This window comes from Hemitrygon akajei, chromosome 30 (assembly GCF_048418815.1).
Source record: "Hemitrygon akajei chromosome 30, sHemAka1.3, whole genome shotgun sequence".
Lineage (NCBI taxonomy): Eukaryota > Metazoa > Chordata > Chondrichthyes > Myliobatiformes > Dasyatidae > Hemitrygon > Hemitrygon akajei.
The window spans coordinates 10511983-10533877 of NC_133153.1; the positions used below are offsets into that span (position 1 = coordinate 10511983).

Sequence of the window (21895 nt, forward strand, 5' to 3'; positions counted from 1 at the left end):
CGACCACTTATCAGCGTTGATCCCTCACTCATGTCCGGCATTCGCCCACACACTAGGGACAACTTACAGCCTATTAACCTACCAGCAGACATGTCATTGGGATGTGGCCTGGGTTACTGCCAACCATCTAGATAAGGAGAGCAAATTCCTCCATGTAGGCCATTAGTCAATCAGCTCAGGGTGTGGTGGTGGGGGGGGGGGGGGAGTTGTATTATAAACACCTGCTAACCAGTAATTCCAGAATATAAGTGAGGTTACGTTCACCTAATGTGGGTTTTAATCCAGGCAACTGTATTCTTACACCAGGCCTCTGAGTCACAAGACTCAGTTGTCCCACTACACTTATCTGTGGGTTCATCATGTTCTGGGTTTGTCTGACTGACAGGAGGGGAGAGGGATCAGTGCTGTATTATTCCATGGTCTCAGTCACCCCTTTATTGGGTGATTCCACTTGCCCCTTTACCAGCTGAATCTCCTCAGCATCAATCCACCTGCCCCTTTCAGTAGCACTCCAGTCTCCACTTTGCTCTTTACAGCATCTGCAAAGGAAACAGCATTATGAAGGACCCCACGCACCCCTCATACAATCTCTTCTCCCTCCTGCCGTCTGGGAAAAGGCTCCGAAGCATTCAGGCTCTCACAGCCAGACTATGTAAGTAACAGTTTCTTCCCCTAAGCTATCAGACTCCTCAATACCCGAAGCCTGGACTGACATCTTGCCCTATTGTCCTGTTTATTATTTATTGTAATGCTTGCACTGTTTTTGTGCACTTTATGCAGTCCAGTGTAGGTCTGTAGTCTAGTGAAGCGTTCTGTTGGTTTTTTTTACGTGGTTCAGTCTAGTTTTTGTACTGTGTCATGTAACACCATGGTCCTGAAAAACGTTATCTCATTTTTACTCTGCACTGTACCAGCAGTTATGGTCGAAATGACAATAAAAGTGACTTGACTTGACTCTTGTATTAACTCCGCTCCTCACCGTATTGCTACCCCTGAAAGGTTGCTGCTCATTTCCTGGCTGTTACCATTGACTGTTTAAGGTTTTACTGGCTTTAGAGCAGCCAGGGCTCTGCCGTGGGTCTTTCCTGAGCTTTCTGCCATGGCCAGGAAAACGGGAACTCCGCTGCACCTTCAGGCTCATCTCAGTAGTGCACAAGGAAGAGAGGAGATGTTTCTCTACACCAGAGCTGAAAAATCAGTGCTTTGTGCCCTTTCTTGCTGGTTGTCAAGTACTTGCACTTTCTAAATCTCTTCCATTACTTTCTAAATGAAGGCAAGTTGCTTGTCCAGCCCTTTCTTGCCCCTTCACCTACCTGGCCTTGTCAATCTCCCATTTTCCTGGCAAATCACTTTCTTTTCTCTCTCTTTGCAGAATCAAGCAGCCAACATTGTAAAACAGCCCTCCCATCCCAGAGTTCCTCTTCTCCCCATCCCAGCAGGCAGAGGATGCAAATGCACAGAGGAACAGTATGTACTAACAGGCTCGAGCACTGCTTCTATCCTGCTGTTCTTAGACGACTGTATGGACCTCTTGTACAACCCTTGATCCCACTATCTATCACTGCCATGGCCTTGCTTAAGAAGAGGGACGCCTCACGTCTTAATAAGCTGGTAAGGAAGGCGGGCTCTGTCGTGGGCAAAGTACTGGAGAGTTTAACATCGGTAGCTGAGCGAAGGGCGCTGAGTAGGCTACGGTCAATTATGGAAAACTCTGAACATCCTCTACATAGCACCATCCAGAGACAGAGAAGCAGTTTCAGCGACAGGTTACTATCGATGCAATGCTCCTCAGACAGGATGAAGAGGTCAATACTCCCCAATGCCATTAGGCTTTACAATTCAACTGCCAGGACTTAAGAACTTTTTAAAAGCTATTATTAATGCTTTTTGAGATAGTGATTTAGATGCATATCATATTTTTTACTGAGTTAAGTATTGTATGTAATTAGTTTTGCTACAACAAGTGTATGGGACATTGGAAAAAAGTTGAATTTCCCCATGGGGATGAATAAAGTATCTATCTATCTATCTATCTATTATCTGTCTGCACTGCAGTTTCTCTGTAACTCTAATACTTTATTCTGCTCTTTTCCCTTGTACTACTCAGTGTACTGATGTGATGAAATGCTTGGTATGGATGGCGTACAAAATAAAGTTCTTCACTGTACTTCAGTACCTATGACAAAAATTTACCGATTTCTTTACCTTTTCGGGCTTGGTGTCCCAGCACTGATACATTAGGTTCTGCATTCTGGGGAACTGCACCTCCTCCAGGGATCCCAGTAGCGGTCGGATTCCTTTGGACAGCTTTTTTGCAATCTGTGCCTGGTGGTGTCCGAGGATCGGCCGTTGTCCAGACAGCAACTCGTAAAGGACCATTCCGTACGAAAACATGTCAACCTTAAAGAACCAAAGCACAGAACTATTGTGGCACCTGGAAGAGTCCACGTAACAATTATTTATTCCCACTCTACCTCAAATGGTTCCGCAAATTCTTTACTCTCAGGCTACATCCACACTAGACCGGATAATTTTGAAAACGCCGGTTTCGTGTAAAAACTATAGGCGTCCACACTATACCATAGAACACTACAGCACAGTACAGGCCCTTCAGCCCTCCATGTTGTGCTGACCCATATAATCCTTTAAAAAAAAGTACTAAACCCACACTACCCCATAACTCTCCATTTTTCTTTCATCCATGTGCCTGTCCAAGAGGGTCTTAAATACCCCTAATGTTTTAGCCTCCACCACCATCCCTGGCAAGTCATTTCAGGCATTCACAACCCTCTGTGTAAAAAAACTTACCCCTGATGTCTTCCCTAAACTTCCCTCCCTTAATTTTGTAGATATGCCCTCTGGTGTTTGCTATTGGTGCCCTGGGAAACAGGTATTGACTATCCACCCTATCTATGCCTCTCATAATCTTGTAGACCTCTATCAAGTCCCCTCTCATTCTTCTATGCTCCAAAGAGAAAAGTCCCAGCTCTGCTAACCTTGCTTCATATGACTTATTCTCTATTCCAGGCAACATCCTGGTAAATCTCCTCTGCACCCTCTCCATAGCTTCCACATCCTTCCTATAATGAAGTGACCAGAATTGAACACAATACTCTTAAGTGCGGTCTCACCAGAGATTTGTAGAGTTGCACATGACCTCTCTACTCTTGAACTCAATCCCCCTGTTAATGAAGCTTAGCATCCCATAGGCCTTCAACCTGTGCAGCGACCTTGAGGGATGTATGGATTTGAACCCCAAGGTCCCTTTGTTCATCAACACTCTTAAGTCACTGACCATTAATCCTGTACTCAGTCTTCTGGTTTGTCCTTCCAAAATGCATCACCTCACACTTGTCCAGATTGAACTCCATCTGCCATTTTTCTGCCCAACTCTGCAGCCTGTCTAGTAACCTTCGACCACCTACAGCTCCAAGGAAAACAAACCTAGCCTACCCTGCAGAAATGTGATCTAAATTATGTTGACTGTTGGTGCTAGACAGGGTGGTTTGAGTATCTCAAAAACTGTTCATCTTTTGGGACTTTCCACACATAGCAGTCTCTGGAGTTGACAGAGAATGGTGCGAAAAACTAAAAAAATCCAGTGAGTGGCATTTCTGTGCACGAAAATGTCTTGTTAATGAGAAACTTCAGAGAATGACCAGACTGGTTTAAGGTGACAGCAACTCAAATAACCAACATTGGTGTGCAGAAGAGCATCTCTGAATCCACAACACGTTGAATCTTAAAATTACTGGGCTACAGCAGCAGAAGACACGGGCATACACTCACTGGCCGTTTTGTTAGGTACAGGAAGTACCTGATGAAGGTGGAGTGGAAAACTATGGATTTGATTCTGGTTGTGTATTTTCTGCAAGGTCTCGTTTTTCTCTCTCCTCACTGTCTTGTATGATTCATGTATAACAAATGATCTGCGTGTTATCTGTTGCCATGTGCCTGTGATTTTGCTTCAAGTTTGTACTCCTCCCCACTGTGCTTGTGCACATAACTATCATTTCAATTTGACTTGAACTTTTCCCATAGCAAAGATGTCAACAACTGGAGGACATACATTTAGGGTAAGGGAGAGGGTATTTAGAAGGGATTGTACCTAGAGAATGGTTGAAATCTGTAAAGCACTGCCTCAGCGGTTGATGATGGCAGGAACTCTCTCCATAGTTTAGATGTTTCCAAGACCTCCATCCAGGGGGAACAATTTCTTTCCATCTACTCTCTCTACACCTTTTATGTTAAATGCTTCAAACATATGTGGGTTGGTAAATTAGTTGGTCACTGTGAATTGCCCCTTGCACACAGAAAAGAGTAGCAGAATCTGGATGGGGTAGTTGTGAGCATGGGGGAGAATTAAATGAGATAGTGTAGGGTTAATGTGGATGGGTGTTTCATGCTTGGCATTGAGTTGGTGGACAAGGGACCCATTTCCAAGCAACTGTATACAAGTCTCTGACTGTTACTGGAACTCTTTGCAACTGTCCCCTGCCTCTCCGGTAATAACTAAATTCCTTTCTTGGAATTCTTTTGGAAAGTCTCTTCTGCACCCAAAGTCTGAACACCTTTCCAAAAGCAGGCGCAACAGTTGGGGCCAAACCAGTGCTTCATCAAATGCTGACATTGGAAAGCAAAATAAAACTACAGATGCTGAGAAAGTGGAAAATCCAGTGAAAATCAGGAAGCCAGGCAACGTCTTTGCAGAGAGACACAATGTCTCAAGCTGACAGCCTTCTATTACAATTAGAAACAGAACACACCATTACCAAGCACTAGTGCTTTGTCCTTTCTCTTTAACTCTCTAAAGTTCCTCTCGCCTCCATATGCATGCCTCCTTGATGGTTAAAAGTCTTCTCTGCAGCCCGAATTATTCAATGTGCCAGGGAACTTCTAGAGATTCAAGTGAAGGTGTTCCCAGTACTAATGAAGTGAAGCCCATTTCTCCCAACAACATTCTTTGAACCATGCATTCCACTCTTTGGTCCGAAGACCCCCTACCATTCTGAACACATCTCAGACAGTAATCCTGAGCTCGGGAGAGTGCTGGCAAAGTTTCACAGGGTGCCAATGAGAACACGTGGACTTTGATGTGGTTTCAGGTGATTTTGTTGAGAGGTAGGTAGCTGATGAGAAGCACCTTAGGACCAATAATAGATCCTCCTCTCACCCCCGAAACATCAATGTGAGAGCATGGAGATGTCACTGCAGGCCACTCTCAGTTAGGGTGAGAAGAGAATGGAAGTCGGCCAGTCCTCCCAGGATTGGAGAAGATAGTGAGATGAACAATAGTTTCAGAAAGCCCTGAACTGAAAGAGGGAGAGTTCATCACAGCTGGCCACTTGTGTCTTGATTTCAGTGGAAATCAGACAGAGGCTGGAGCAATGTGATTGGTGTCTGAAAGGCTTATCATATGAGAAGTGTTCGATGGCTCTGGGCCTCTGACCACTGGAATTGAGAAGAAAGAGAGGTGACCTCATTGAAAGCTGTCAAATTTTGGAAGTCCTTGATAGAATGGATGTTTTCTTTGGTGGCGGACTCTAAGACCAGAGGACACTCAGAATTGAGGGATGGCCTTTTAGAACAGAGCTGAGGAGAAATTTCTTGAGGCAGAGTGTTGTGAATCTGTGGAATTCGTTGCCACAGGCGGCTGTGGAGGCCAAGTCACTGGGTATACTTAAGGCAGAGGTTGATAGGTTCTTGATTAGTCAGGGCACGAAGGGATACGGGGAGAAGGCAGGAGACTGGGCTGAGTGGGAAAATGGTTCGGCCAGAATGAAATGATGGAGCGGACTTGATGGGCCAAATGGCCTATTCTGCTCCTATATCTTATGGTGAGGTTTTAGTGGTGGAACTGCAGGTCTGAGAAGAATGAAGCATCATTGTACAAAAAAAAAGCTAAGACAATATATCCACAACCAGAGGACTTGACAATATGGATAGACATCACTAGAACTAGCATTGTATAATAAACTGCACAATTACGATGTAATTGTTGGATAAGGAAATTCAGATTCACACCTTTTCATCATAAACAATCCCTGGCATAATTTCCGGTGCTTGATATCCAGGAGTACCTTCTACCCCAAGGGCTCCCTCGTGGAATGACTGACGAGATACCCCGTAATCAGATAGTTTCACGTTCACTGGGCACGCCACGTCCAGGGACCAGACTAGAACATTGTCAGACTTCAGATCGCAGAAAATGATGTTCTTCCTGTGCAGATAGCCCAACCCAAGTACAATTTGATAGGCTATTCTGTATGTCAGCATGTGGCCCAGGGGTATAAAGGTGGTATCTGCTTGAAAGAGAACAGATGCTTTACTGCCACACAAAAGACCAGTTCATTTCAAGCCGTCATTCATTCACAAGCTGATTGATCCCAAGTTATTATTCATAGGAAAAAGCAATTTCACAATAAACCCAAAATTGCAATGAATTTTCCATTGGAACAGTACATTAAAGTTCACTCTAATTCCAAGTCCAAATCTGCTTCTCATTCCCAATAATTTCTGCTAACACAGGAAGAAATTTCCACAACGCAATTCACTTTTAAGAGTTAAGTTTTCTGTTACCTTTAGAGTATTCGATGAGCACCATGGTGAGACTGCCCAGCGGAGCCAACTCCAAGGCAAAGCAGAGAGGGTGAATACTGAGGCCCACCAGCGCTACGACGCACGGGTGCTGCAGGGTGTGAAGTATGCTGGTTTCCTGTCGGAACTCGGAGAAATTCCGCTGCGCTTCCATCGCTTCCAAATGCCTAAACATTGAATCTAAAGGTGGAAAATCAGTCTCCAATTAAAACTGGCAACAGCAACCATGAGCATTGCCAAACATTTAGGGTGGTGCTTCAATAGCAGAATTAAATATTGATACTAGGGAATCAGGAGAATATGCCAATACCTGTTTCTCTACATTACACACCAAATTGGGCTTAACTCTGTCTAGCCATTATCTATATTTTCTAAATGCCTCAACACTAATCCGTTACAATAAATTCCAGCATTTGCTACCACTGGTATCAGCCTGATCGTCAATCGTTCCTAGTTTTCTCTCCCTTTCCTCTTTCCCCCAGTTCTACAGTTTTGGAGGAAGATAACCAAGTGCGTCCAGCATCTATACAAACCTGCTCTGCAAAACCTTTCTGATACACAGATCACCAGGCCCTGGGGAGTTTTGGTGAATAAGTTGTTTAGCATGCTGGCTTGCATCAATCAGGGCACCAGATTTAGGAGGTGGGGCATTATGGTGCAGCTGTTAAAGTTGCTTAGCTGGCCGATGGCGTAGTGGCACCTGCACCAGACTTTGAGGTGAGTGGTCCCAGGTTCGAATCCGGCTGACTCCTGGCATGCTTTCCATCCACGCTGGGTTAAGCGTTGAGCTGGGAATTTGGCCTCGTAAAAAAACAGATAAATGCTAAAGATTGCCGCCCAATGGAGAGGCACAGCAACAATTTAAGTTACTGGTGAGGCTGCACTTGGAGTAATGTGTAGAGTTTTGATTGCCCTGTTATAGAACAGACTGGCGAGCATACAGAAGCGATTTACAAAGATGCTATCTGGACTAGAGGGTCTGAGTTATAGGGAGAGGTTGATCTTGCTGGATCTATATTCTTTGGACTGTAGGAGAAGGAGGGTGACCTCACAGAAGTACAGATTAGATGGATGGCCATAGTCTTTTCCCCAGGGTTTGGGAGTCCAAATTGAGAGGCAGAGATACAAGGTAAGAAGAGAGATTAAACTCCTTTACATAGAGGATAGTGAGTATCCCTGGAATGAGCCTCCAGTGGACTAGGTTGAGATGGGTACAAAAAGCAGTTGGATTGGTACGTGGAGGGGAGGGGCTTGGTGGGTTCTCGGCTGAACAAAGACGATTGAGACAAGCAGGGAGGATGCCGTGGTCAGCATGCACTAGTTGGGCTGAAGGACATATTTCCAAGCTGTATTACTCCACGACTCTAAAAATTCTTGGCACCATTAATTTTTCCAACACCATTTTTGAGTTACAGCTGACTTTCATCTCTGCAGACACTCGAGACTTCCTGCTCTCCACCATTTCCTGATTCTTGTATCTTCTCCATGGAATTAGACATTCCTTTCTTTAACACGAGAAAATCTGCAGATGCTGGAAATCCAAAGCAACACACACAAAATGCTGGAGGAGCTCAGAAGGACACACAGCATCTCTGGAAATGAATGAACAATCAACATTTCAGAGCGAGACCCTTCTTCAGGACTGGAGAAGGATCTTGGCCTGAAACGTCGACTGTTTACTTTTTTCCATAGATGCTGCCTGACCTGCTGAGTTCCTCTGGGATTTTGTGTGTTGCTTTATATTTCTTGAAGTTCTCTGCCTTTCCCTCATACAAATCTTCCACCGCAGAGCGTAAAGGACCCACATTAGTACTTGTTACTCTTTCCTTTTTTCCACAAGAAGCTTTTATAATCTGTTTTCTGTTTCTCACTTGATCGCTCTTGTATTGGAATTTCTCTTTCCTCAGTATCGTGATGTTGCTTTGCCGAGTTCTGAAACTTTGCTAATCCTCAGGTTGCTGCTTGTTTGGTAACATTATAAGTCCCTTTCTTTGATCTACTACCATCTTTAACATTTCTTGTCAGCTGTGGAAGGATTACTTTCCTGTTGTGCTTTTACGGGATATGTATGTCTGTAACCTATGTACTAATTCTTCAAATTTTAATGACTTTTACAGTCAAAATGATAAAAATGTTTCGTTTTATATACTGCTTACTATTATTCCTTGATGTGGCTAGGTGCGTCCATTTTTATTACTGCTGAAGATAAGTTTAGAGATTTTAGTAAAGGTGTTGAGAACTCCACCTGTGATTTTAAACGACCAGAAATGACTTAATAAAACCATAGTGAAGTTTGTGGGATTTTAATCTCGTGAAATTCTTCTAAGACGCACCTACAACTAAACTAAGCAAAAAGCTAAGCACTATCTGAACTGCCTTTTTGAATCAGTTGAGCATCCTGATGCTTCTCCTGGGTGAACACCCAGCTTGACGGCCTAACTGAATGACGAACAGAGGTGAGAGAATATGGAAAGCATTAACTGCAAATGATTTGGCGCATAACTGTTCTAGCTTTTAGAGTCATAGATCTTTTCCTCTGGTTCGCCAATCACGCTGACATAAGTAAGTAAAAACTCAATACCTGGGATCACATTCATTAGGAAGACTTTTTAACAAAGTATTTACCCTTGCGAAGGTTACTTGGTTGTACTTGAGAACTTTTGAAGTGAAACTTTTTGAGCGCTATGGGCAGTTTTCTGTACTTTGCTTTGTACACGGTGGTACCACTACCTCCTTGTCCCAGGACATGGTCTGTACCTTCAGTTTGTTCCAAGTAGTTCACGTTTAGAAACAACCTGTTAAACAGTAGTAGACATGGTTACAAAAAAGAACGTTGCAGTAAACTGCTTATACTTCAAACACACGATGGGGTAGGAGATGCTATCTAGTTATATTGTGTTAGCATTGAAGGGTCAGATCAGCTTGAATTACAGAATAGTTACAGGACAGGTCAGAAAGAGAGCCTTCTGCTGCAACCGGACCAGCTCTCTACCACTCCTACCCCCGGACCTTTCTTTCTGAGCCTGAAAATTGTTTCCCACGACAGATTCATCCAATTCCTCCCAAGACTACATTGAACTTGCCTCCACCACCTTTGCATGCAGTTGAAAACACACACCGTGCAAAATCAGTTTTCTTCAGGCCAACACATGAAGATATATTAGAACTATTCTTTAGATTCAACTTTCTAATTAGAGATATTCTACTGATCTTTTAACCTCTAATCAAAGATATTATATCTCATCTTCAAAAAGCCTGAAGTAAATTTATTATCAAAATACATATATGTCAACATACACAACCAAGAGATTCATTATCTTCTGTATATTCAATAATCCACAATAACCATAATAGAATCAATGAAAGACCACACCAACTTTGGCTTTCCACCAGTGTGCAAAAGATGACAAAATGCAAATACAAAAAGAGAGAAATAATAAGTATAATAATAATAAATTAATGAGCAATAAATATTGAGAACATGAGATGAAGAGTCCTTGGAAGTGAGTCCATTGGTTGTGGGAACATTTCAATGAAGGGGCGAGTGAAGTTGAGTGGTTATCCACTTTGCTTCAGAGCCTGACGGTTGAGGGCTAATAACCGTCCCTGAACCTGGTGGTGCGAGTCCTGAGGCTCTTGTACTTTCTCCCTGATGGCAGCAGTGAGAAGAGAGCGTGTGCTGGATGGTAGGGGGATCTGATGATAGGGCTCCCCCATCACCCCACGGCAATGCCTCATGTAGATGTGCTCAATAGTGTGGAGAGCTTTACCCGCAATGGATGGGCCGTATCCACTATGTTTTGGAGGATTTTCCATTCAAGGGCATTGGTGTTTCTATACCAGGCCGTGATGCAACCAGTCAATATACTCTCCATTACATATCTATAGAAGTTTTTCAGAGTTTTAGATGTCATGCCAGATCTTTGCTAATTCCTAAGGAGGTAGAGGTGCTGTTGTGCTTTCTTCCTTATTGCACTCACAGACTGGGCCCAGCACAGGTCCTCAGCAATAACATTGAGGAGTTTAAGGTTGCTGACCCTCCCTACCTTCGATCCTCAGATGAGGACTGACTTGTGGACCTCTGGCTTCCTTCTCCTGAAGTCAATAATCAACTTCTTGCTCTTGCTGACATTGAGTAAGAGGTGGTTGTTATGGCCTCGTTCAGACAGATTTTCAATCTCCCTCCTGTATGCTGATTCATCACCACCTTTGATTCAGCCAACAACAGTGGTGTCGTCAGTAAACTTGAAAATGGCATCAGAGCTCTGCTTAGCCCCACAGTCATGTGTAAAGCGAGTAGATCAGGGCTCTAAGCACACAGCCTTGTGGCGCATCTGTGCTGATGGAGATGATGGAGGAACTGACTGGGATCTGCAAGTGAGGAACTTGAGGATTCAACTGCACAAGGAGGTACTGAGACCAAACAACACAGCAACACTGATGGCTAATCCTGTCTTCCACTACTGGCAACTGAAGAATAAAAGTCTTCATACCGTGACCCAGCAAAAGTGTTCCACACCGCACTGGTGGACCAGTTGCTGGTAACAAACTTCAAAATACAAAGGGAAACAAGGAATGACCCGGCATCCCTAAGTCCCGGAGTCTATGAAATCACCTTGCAAGGATGGCTAGCTATGGTAACCCAGAGTTCTCAGTAAGACAGGACCAATTGTTGGCATGTCAAAGAACGCTGTTGTGTGGATCACCTGTTGTGGTTCCCTCTAACCTGTGCACTAGGGTGTTAGAGAATCTGCTTGAAGGACACCTGGGTACAGTCCAGATGAAGAGTCTTACCTGGAGATACGTGTGGTGGCTGGGAATAGATAGGCAGATTGAAGACTTGGCAAAAAGCTCTTTGGGATGCCAAGAAGTTCAAAATGCACCCCAGAGGCACCGTTACACCTTTGGGAGTAGCCGTAATCGTCATAACAAAGAGTACATATTGACTTTGCTGGGCCATTCGTGGACTCCATGTTTCTGATTGCTGTGGATGCTCATTCGAAGTGGCTGGAGGTCAAACCAGTGAAGTCAACCACCTCAGTGAAGACTGTCTCCGCTCTGAGGACTATCTTTGCCATAAATGGCTGACCAGAGCAAATTGTGAGTGACAACGGACCACAATAGACGTCAGGAGGATTCTGAAGAAAAATGACATCAGACATTTCAGCTCAGCTCCTCACCAACCAGCAACAATTGGGTTAGCTGGAAAGTTTATCCAAACATTCAGGAAGTCCATTAAAATGATGGACAAGGTGGACATTTCTCTACAGCACAAAGTGAACAACATCCTTTTTGTGTATCGGAACTCTGTTCATGCGATGACCTGGATCGCTGTTCACGAGCAGGAATCTGAGGTCTCGCATACACCTCCTGAAACCAGATCTACAGAGGAAAGTGCAGCCAGTTGCCAAGTGAAGCAGCAAGGAGCTTCAAGGTTGGACAAGAAGTCCCAGTGCGTGACAAGTGGACACCAGTAGGACAGCTACAAGAACTGGACCACTGATGTACACGGTGGATGTTGGAGATCAGACATGGGGACATCGTGTGGACCAGATACTGGATGGTCAACCGAAGAACACACCTGAGTCGACTGCATCCAACGAGATGGATGCACTACAGCCACCGGACTTGCCATTCGGTGATGATCATGTCACTGACAGCAACGTGACACCGCAAAATCTACAGGTCCAGAGGTGCTATCCTGAAAGAAACGGAGCACCACCCAAAAGACCGAACCTTTAGAACTGTGGACTGTTACTGTGAAACATGTTTAGTTGGAACATGGGTTTATGAAAGGGAAAGTGAATGTTTTGTACATATACGGTTATATATTGCATTAATCTAAAGGGGGAGGAAGTGTAATGTATGGATCAATTTCTTTTGGAGCAATGACCACCCCCCTCAGCACTACATGTTGATCTGTTGTCCATGCACGTGCATAGACATTTTCTGGTTGCAATGTGAATACACCCATTAAAGCCATCTCTTGTGTGTGTGCTTTTATTTAATTGATATGCACACAACAGACACAATAGGTACAACTCCTATTCCCTCACACTTTCCCTATGGTCCTGCAGTTAATCTCACTCCCTCACGTTTTTCCTATTAGATTGCCAGAATGTAATCTCCTTCAGCCCTTTCCACAGCAAACAACCTCAGGTGTGGCTGAAATCCCTCATTGTGGAACGATTCCAGGAAATCTTTTACACCTTCTTAAAAGTACATTAAATGAGATCAGAAACAAACTGTGTTTGTGGCCTGACCAGCGTTTTGTAAAGGGTCCTTGTTCAGAGGTCCCTCCCTGGTCACTGCCAGGCTGGTCAGTTTAGTGCTGACTAAAGTTCTAGAAATAATAATCAGGCGAAAAAAATGATGGGTTTTTCGGGAAGACAATCATTATTTGTAAATGGCAGGTCTTGCCTGAGAACCCTAAATTAATATGTTGATATTACAAAGATATATGAAAGAATTACAATAGTCCTCCATAAAGGTTTTAAGGAAACGTTTAACAAAGCACTACACATAAGACTGCAGAAACAAGCTGAACCTCATGGATAAGATACATCATTGGTTAAAGGCACAAACTTCCCCATCAAGAGTACAACCTCGTCATGGTTTGGAGGTTTGCATGCCTCAAGGACCCAGAGAACTATTTTCGCTGCTGTCAGGACCTCATGATTGGATCTTGGGAGGGTCACCCTTGCCAAACAGGTCAAAGGGCAAAGGCCAGACTAAGAATGGTCCACAGGTCCATCAGATTCCGGGTTCAACCATAACAGATTTCTGTCTTCCCCACCAATGACATCCGCCAGTCTTTAAACTAAATAGTGTAGGGGTGAGGGGAAGTTTAGAGTCTCTCTTCCAATATAACTCGGAGTCCTGCCATGTGCAGAAGTTCGCTGATGACACGGCCATAGTGGGGTGTGTCAGGAATGGACAGGAGGAGGAGTATAGGAAACTGATTCAGGACTTTGTGATATGGTGCAACTCAAACTACCTGCGTCTCAATATCACCAAGACCAAGGAGATGGTGGTGGACTTTAGGAGATCTAGGCCTCATATGGAGCCAGTGATCATTAATGGAGAATGTGTGGAGCAGGTTAAGACCTACAAGTATCTGGGAGTACAGTTAGACGAGAAGCTAGACTGGACTGCCAACACAGATGCCTTGTGCAGGAAGGCACAGAGTCGACTGTACTTCCTTAGAAGGTTGGCGTCATTCAATGTCTGTAGTGAGATGCTGAAGATGTTCTATAGGTCAGTTGTGGAGAGTGCCCTCTTCTTTGTGGTGGCGTGTTGGGGAGGAAGCATTAAGAAGAGGGACGCCTCACGTCTTAATAAGCTGGTAAGGAAGGCGGGCTCTGTCGTGGGCAAAGTACTGGAGAGTTTAACATCGGTAGCTGAGCGAAGGGCGCTGAGTAGGCTACGGTCAATTATGGAAAACTCTGAACATCCTCTACATAGCACCATCCAGAGACAGAGAAGCAGTTTCAGCGACAGGTTACTATCGATGCAATGCTCCTCAGACAGGATGAAGAGGTCAATACTCCCCAATGCCATTAGGCTTTACAATTCAACCGCCAGGACTTAAGAACTTTTTAAAAGCTATTATTAATGCTTTTTGAGATAGTGATTTAGATGCATATCATATTTTTTACTGAGTTAAGTATTGTATGTTATTAGTTTTGCTACAACAAGTGTATGGGACATTGGAAAAAAAGTTGAATTTCCCCATGGGGATGAATAAAGTATCTATCTATCTATCTATCTATCTCAGGAAGTTACCACACAACGTTTATACTGCAATTCCAACTGAATTGTACAGAATCAGCATGAAGGGGAAACACATTTGACAAATCTTTTAGAGTCCCATAAGGTTGTAACAAGCAGAATCGATTCGGGGAACCAGTGGACGTGGTGTATTGGGATTTCTAGAAGCTGGCACACAAGAGATAATTAAACATGATTACATAAAACACAGGGATTGGGTATAATACGAGGATTAGCTTACATATAGAAAATAGAAGAATAAACAAGTTATTTTTGGGTTGAGAGATTGTGACAAGTGTGTTGGAAGCTGTGATAAAGTGAGGTTTGGTGTAAGAGTTCAAGCTCTTCAGTCTCTGTCACTTGTATCATCAGTGTAATGCATCCACATTTGCTGTTGTAGCACTAGCTAGACGGAGGTGTGAGTAGTGAGAAGAATGCAGGCCTGAGGGGAACGCAGGCCGTGAGGGGAAAACGGGCCATGAGGGGAACACCAGTTGTGAGGGGAATGGTGCCATGAGGGGAACACCGGTTGTGAGGGGAATGTGACCATGAGGGGAATGCTGGTTGTGAGGGGAATGTGACTGTGAGGGGAACGCCGGTTGTGAGGGGAACGTTGCCATGAGGGGAACACCGGTTGTGAGGGGGATGTGACTGTGAGGGGAACGTCGGTTGTGAGGGGAACGTGACTGTGAGGGGAATGCCGGGTGTGAGGGGAATGTGACTGTGAGGGGAACGCAGGCCTTGAGCAGAATGCCAGTTGTGAGGGGGATGCGGGCCGTGAGGGGAACGCCGGTTGTGAGGGGAACGTGACTGTGAGGGGAACGCAGGCCTTGAGCGGAACGCCAGTTGTGAGGGGGATGTGACTGTGAGGGGAATGTGACTGTGAGGGGAACGCAGGCCTTGAGCGGAATGCCAGTTGTGAGGGGGATGCGATTCGTGAGGGGAACGCAGGCCTTGAGCGGAACGCCAGTTGTGAGGGGGATGCGGGCCGTGAGGGGAACGCCGGTTGTGAGGGGAATGTGACTGTGAGGGGAACCCAGGCCTTGAGCGGAATGCCAGTTGTGAGGGGGATGAATTCATAACACACCCTCCCCTCCTCTCCAATCACTGTACAACCTCCCCTCCTCTCCAATCACTGTACACCCTCCTCTCCATTCACTGTACACCCTCCCCTCCTCTCCATTCACTGTACACCCTCCCCTCCTCTCCCACTCCCTCGACACAGTCCACCATTCCCTTTATATCAACATTCCACCCAGTGATTGCATTCAAAAGCCCCTCCTCTTAACCTCCCCTCAATCTGCCTCACTACCAGCTGCCATTCTCTTCTCATACTCCTCCTACAGAGGGGCAGAGTGGCAATTTGGGAGAGCCACGACCTCGCTGCTCCAGCAGGCCCGGTGTAATCCTCAGCTCAGGTGCTGTCTTTGTGGAGTTTGCATGTTCGCTCTGTGACAGTGTGGGCTTCCTCACGGTGCTCCTGTTTCCATCCACATCCTCTGAAATGAGTATGTTAAACAGCCACCGTAATCTGCCCCTAGAGTGGGGCAATCTGGGTGAGGCTGATGGGAATCCAGGGAGAATACAGTATTAGTGTAAAATGGGCGCTGGATAGTCAGCACGGAGGCAATGAGTCGAAGGACATGTGTTCATCCAACTGAAAGATCCTTCCCACTTTCACAACTCCTTTTCTCCTTTTCCCACTTACTCCTTTTCTCTTCTCTTCAATCCCCACCATCTTCTTCTCTTCAACCCTCATTTCCTCCTCTTCTCTTCAACCCTCATTTCCTCCTCTTCTCTCAATCCCCACTTCCTCCTCTTCCCTGGATCCCCACTTCCACTTCTCTTCAATCCCAACTTCCTCTTCTTCTCTTCAATCTCCACTTCCTCTTCTTCACTCAATCCTCACTTCTCCCTTCTCTCAATCCTCACTTCCTCTTCTTCTCCTCTCTCCATCCCCACTTTCTCTCTTTAATCCCTACTTCTTTGTCTCTTCAGTCACCACTTCCTCTTTAATCCCAACTTCCTCTTCTTCTCTTCTCCTCAATCCCCAGTTCCTCATTATCTCTTCTCTTCAATCCCTACTTCCTCCTCTTCTCTCCAATCCCCACTTCCTCTTCTTCTCTTCTCTTCAATCCCTAGTTCCTCCTCTTCTCTTCAATCCCCATTTTCTTCTCTTCTCTCAATCCCCACTTCCTCATTCTCTCAATCCTCACTTCCCTCTCTTTTCTATCTCCACTTTCCTTCCTCTCAATCTCCATTTCCTCTTCCTCTCTTCTGTCAATCCCCACTCTCTCTTCTGTTCAATCCCCACTTCCATCCCCACTTTCTTTTCTTCTCTTCAATCTGCACTTCCTCTTCTTCTCTTCTATCTGCACTTCCTTCTCTTCTCTAACTCTTGTGTATCCCTGATCCCCATACATTTTATTAAATCTTTTTTCTGAGCTCATTCCAACTCTTGTCCTTACCGGGCAGGGAAATCAGTCATAAAGATCTCAGGAACCAACTCGTCCAGAGGCACTGGGGCCGTCGGGTGGTTCGGGCACTCAATGTCCATGTGTTCGATGGCAGTGAGCAAGCAGTCCTCCATGCTGAAGTAGTGGAGACCTTGTCCCTGGAAGTGGGTTTGTGCTTCCCTGGTGGTTGTCGGACTGCAGTGAGGGCAAGGGACGTACTGTTCAACCAGGGGAGCCCCATCCGTTTCAGTGGCAGTAAGAGCTGCGGATCACACAAGGGGTTAAACTTAGAATCGTGGTAATTACAGAGTCTCGCATTTACAAAGGGAGAAAACAAAAATAGAAAGACTCAAAGCTGCAAGGAGCCAAAATAAGTCAGGGATTTCAATTAGAGGCAACTGAGAAACAAAATGTAGGTTTAAATACTTATGTCTCTCTCACATTCGGTAAAGAAACTGCTAGACTGCGGCAAAAGAACAAGGTGGTTGGACTGGTTAGGTTCCTTCTACAGGGAACTGGTCTGGACTCAGGAACATCCACTTCAGGATGAGATTGGCACTGGCAAGGACAGGGTTTAATGTCAGTCTCTAATGTTGATTGAGAAGGTGTTTTTTTAATCTTTTTGCTAAGATTCCTCATATTTACACACACCTCAGTGATGCCTCCACTTTTCCAGTGCAGCCCAGATGACCTAACCTTGCCTCACTGCTAAAATGTCGCAGCACTAACACCAACCTCATGGAACTCTTCTGTACCGTCTGCAGATAAATCACATCTCTCCTATAATGGGGTAACCAGAACTGCGGGCAGCACTGCGCACAGTATATAATTCTTACATTATATGGCCCTTGTATTCCATGCACTGGGTAATAAAATATTCTCTGTACACTGTTAGCTATCAAATTGACCAGGAACTGTGGGTATGGGGTCCAAGATTTCTCTATTCCTTCACAGAGCTCATCCTCCTCCCACTTACTACCCATATTATTTTCTTTATTTACCATAATCTTTAAGTGCATTATCTCACACCCTGGTTTAAATTCCACTTCTGATTTTTCTCTCCAACTCACCAGACCATTCAGATCTTCCAGCAGCCTAAAGGTTCCCTCTCGGTCAAGCACAGGGACAATTTTTGCATTATCTGCATAATCATTTAACATGCTCCAGAAATTATCTGTAAGATTTCACTTTAGATGTTTCCCTGAAACAACGGAATAGTCTATTTGGCCCATCAGTCTATGTGGCTGTCAGCAATCCAATTCCCACGTACATTCTCTCTCACATCCTGATCATCTCCCCACTCCACTGATTCCTGTACGACCACCTACACTGGTGGTGATTTACAACAGCCGATTCGCTTTCCAACCAGGCAGCTTTGGGAGGAAACCCATACAATCATATACAGATAACACCAGAGGTCAGGATCGAACTTGGGTCACTGGATCTGCGAGGCGACAGCATCTCCATACACTACACAAAGCACCGACTGGTAACACTGCAACAGTCACAAAACACGCATCAATCATTTCCCTTTGCTCCTTTGTCATCCTCATCATTACTGACCAGCCCACCATGTCGAAGCTCTGCTAAAAATCAATGTAAGGTGTGATAATTATCTAGTTCAGGAAAGCTGCCGAAAAGCAGGCCTTTTGAGCCTGTGCTGGTTCTTTCACAGAGAAGTTGTGCTTATCCCTACAACCCCAATCTTCATCCATAACTCTCTCGTTTCTAATGGTTGAGTAGTTCTGCAAATCCCTTTCCACACCATTAATGGAACCAGCAATGGGAGACAATTCCAGAACTCTGCAATCGAGTGAGCATCGTCCTACAGGACACCAGTGGAAAGCAGAACAACATGATAGTTACTCCAGATCTCGTGCAGCATAAAATAACAATCAACATATGAATACAATTAATAAACAAAAACAAAAAACCTCTTGGAGATGTTTTGCCAATTTTGAATTCAGTGCAAGCAGTTGCTGAACAATCTGCTGGAAGATTATTTTTCCGCATCCACTCCATTAAAGCCTTGCATGATTGCAAAAACATCAATTAGATCCACTCTTAGCCATCATTCCTAACATTTCTACACTTTCTTAGAGATGAAGTAGTGCCTTCCTGATGACATCCCGGTGAATGTCCTCTGTAACCTTTCTAAAACTTTGCATCTTCACAGAAATGTCCACATATCCCAGCTGAGCCCCAAACAGTCATTGATACAATTCCAATGACCAAATACCGGGGACCAAGAAATAACCATTATCTGGATGCCTGGGAAACTGAAAATACACCACAGAACCTATGATGGCTTTGGTTTAATGTCTCACCCATCCCTCTCTCATGCCGAAATGAAGCACAGGCCAAGACGTGAGTGGAGAGTCACTGATCTCACAGACTTTCAGATTCATGAGCTTGAGAACATCACAGGGAGCTGCTATGTCAAAGCCAAGGTTCTTACCTGGAAACCACTGATCAATCAGGGAATTGACGTGGTCAGTGATGAACGCAACCGCTGAGAAATCCCGTGTTTCCGACTGGCACGTGATTTTTATTCCTGCACTTTTTTTCCTTTTCCAGTTCACCTCTGACGACTCCACACTGCAAGAAGGAAGAGAGGTACTCGGGTTTAAGCCGAGCTGGGCCGCGTCAGGTTCTCAAAAGCCACAGGAAGCCCCCGGGCTTCATGACCCGACCGACGTTTAGTTAGCCCACAATGACCATTAAGACGATTACCTTAGACTCCCACCTTCGTAGTTCAACTGCAAACCTTCTTGCCAGTAAATAGTTTGGTTTCTTCTTACTCGGAAAGTGCTGCAGCGATTGCGACGCTGCGACCCCGTGAAGCTGTAAACAGAAGCCCGTTTGCCCCGGCCTCGCTTTGGGTTCCTTTCATTCTCAATGAGCTGGTCAAGAGAGCAGATGGAAGGGTTAATGGTTAAAGGCAGGACCTGTTTGGCACACACAGCTACTGATACAGAGGAAATGGCCTCCACACTAAGTTGTGGAGGCGTGGTGGTCAGGGTTCAGTAGAGAGGTAGGGGCTCTAAATGAAACGTGATTATTAACCCCAGCACCGTGTGTGCCCACACACTCCCTTGCCTTTAAATTCCACTGGGCAACAAAGATTTTGCTTCCTTAATACTTTTGGGTTTATCTTACGAATATTGAAGTGCTGACCATGGAGTTTCCCAATCAGGCACCATTTTTTGAAAACGCCTATTTTTGTTAATTCAGGACAATGCAAGCTGAGAAGCTTTCTATCTTGTCCAGGCCTGCCTGGGCCTGCTTAGGCAGAGCAGATGTTGCACAGCAAGGTGGCTTTTAGGAAGGCTCTAGAAATCTGTGAAGGATTTAGATATTTCCCAGAATAACTGATGCCAAGATTAAGGAAGTCATTTTTGTTGGTCCACAAATCAAACAGGCCATCAATGACAGGCAATTTGATGAACTTATAGCGGGTCCAGAGAAAATCACATGGAAGGAATTTAAGAATGCTGTTGAAAATTTTCTTGGCAACAACAGAGCACCAACTAAGTGTAGCTGGTTGACAACATGCTTCAAGCATACAAAACCATGAAGTGCAACATGTCACTAAGGATTCACTTTCTGTATTCCCATTTAGACTTCTTCCCTGCAAATCTGGGCACTGTCAGTGACGAGTGTGGTGAAAAGTTTCACCAGGACATTGCGGTCGGGGGGAAATGGCATCAGGACAACTGGAATCCATCAATGCTGGCTGATTATTGCTGGACACTGAGTACAAATGAAAATTATCAACACTACACTTTAGCTTAGTTGAACTTTTGCAAAGCGTCAGCACCGTTAAGCAATCAAATGCTTATAATTCAATAAAAGTTAATTTCTTGTTTCTTCAAATTCCTACGTGATACAAGTCGTCTGAAATTATATTTGTGCTCAGCTTCAAGCAGTCTATCATAAACAAAAGAAAAAGCTCAGAGGGGAAACACTTTCAAAACAATCTGTTGCCTAGTGCTATCGCTGACTTTGCCGGAATCCTCTGCAACTTCACAGAAACAAGGCTAATCCGGGTCAACGTACTAAGCAAAGGTGCTGGAAAACTGCACTCAGTTTTTAAACCGTCACTGCTCAGTGTCTTTTGATTGACTTGCAGAGTTTATTTATTTATTGGATACAGTGCGTAAGGAGAGGGGAGGGGAGGGGGGAGAGGGGGGAAGGGGAGGGGGGAGGGGGAGAGGGGGGAAGGGGAAGAGGGGGGGAGGAGAGGGGGGAAGGGGAGAGGGGGGAAGGGGAGAGGGGGGAAGGGGGAGAGGGGGGGAAGGGGGAGGGGGGGAGGGGGAGGGGAGGGGGGGAGGGGGAGAGGGGGGAAGGGGAGAGGGGGGGAGGAGAGGGGGAAGGGGAGAGGGGGAAGGGGGAGAGGGGAGGGGAGAGGGGGAAGGGGGAGAGGGGGAAGGGGAGAGGGGGGAAGGGGAGGGGGAGGGGGAGGAGGGGGAAGGGGAGAGGGGGAAGGGGGAGAGGGGGAAGGGGGGAGGGGGAAGGGGGAGGGGGGAAGGGGAGAGGGGGGAAGGGGAGAGGGGGGAAGGGGAGGGGGAAGGGAGAGGGGGAGGGGAGGGGGGAAGGGGAGGGGGGAAGGGGAAGGGGAGAGGGGGAAGGGGAGAGGGGGGAAGGGGAGAGGGGAAGGGGAGGAGGGGGAAGGGGGAGGGGGGAAGGGGAGAGGGGGAAGGGGGAGAGGGGGAAGGGGAGGGGGAGGGGAAGGGGAGGGGGGAAGGGGAGAGGGGGGAAGGGGAGAGGGGGGGAGGGGGGAAGATGCAGGAATGGAGGGGAGGGAGTAGGAGGGGAGGAGATGTCATACTTGTGTGTCCATTTCCGAAAGGCTGATCAAGATACGGGCGATGAAGCGCTGCCAGAAACCAATGGGTACAAAACTCATCTTGAAAAGTCTCTCGACGGTGTTGGTTCCCTTCCTTAGTAGGTTACTGATGTCGAATCCCGGTTTGGATGGCAACAGGTGTGGGAGGAGGTAACTGGGAAGGAAGGCACATTGCACGTATCAGCCTGGGACACACTCACTGTATTCCTATAGAAATGACTGC

The 21895-nt window shown here is 45.7% G+C and overlaps 1 protein-coding gene across 1 annotated transcript in view; it reads right to left on the bottom strand.

Moving 5' to 3' along the window:
- The window catches only part of lrrk1 (leucine-rich repeat kinase 1), a 197640-nt gene that overhangs the window by 22701 nt on the left and 153044 nt on the right, over positions 1-21895 (bottom strand). The window contains 8 exon segments of the mRNA XM_073032977.1: positions 2206-2400; positions 6025-6302; positions 6580-6777; positions 9223-9392; positions 16836-17085; positions 19282-19421; positions 19557-19726; positions 21655-21826. Coding sequence (XP_072889078.1) covers positions 2206-2400; positions 6025-6302; positions 6580-6777; positions 9223-9392; positions 16836-17085; positions 19282-19421; positions 19557-19726; positions 21655-21826 — 1573 coding nt within the window.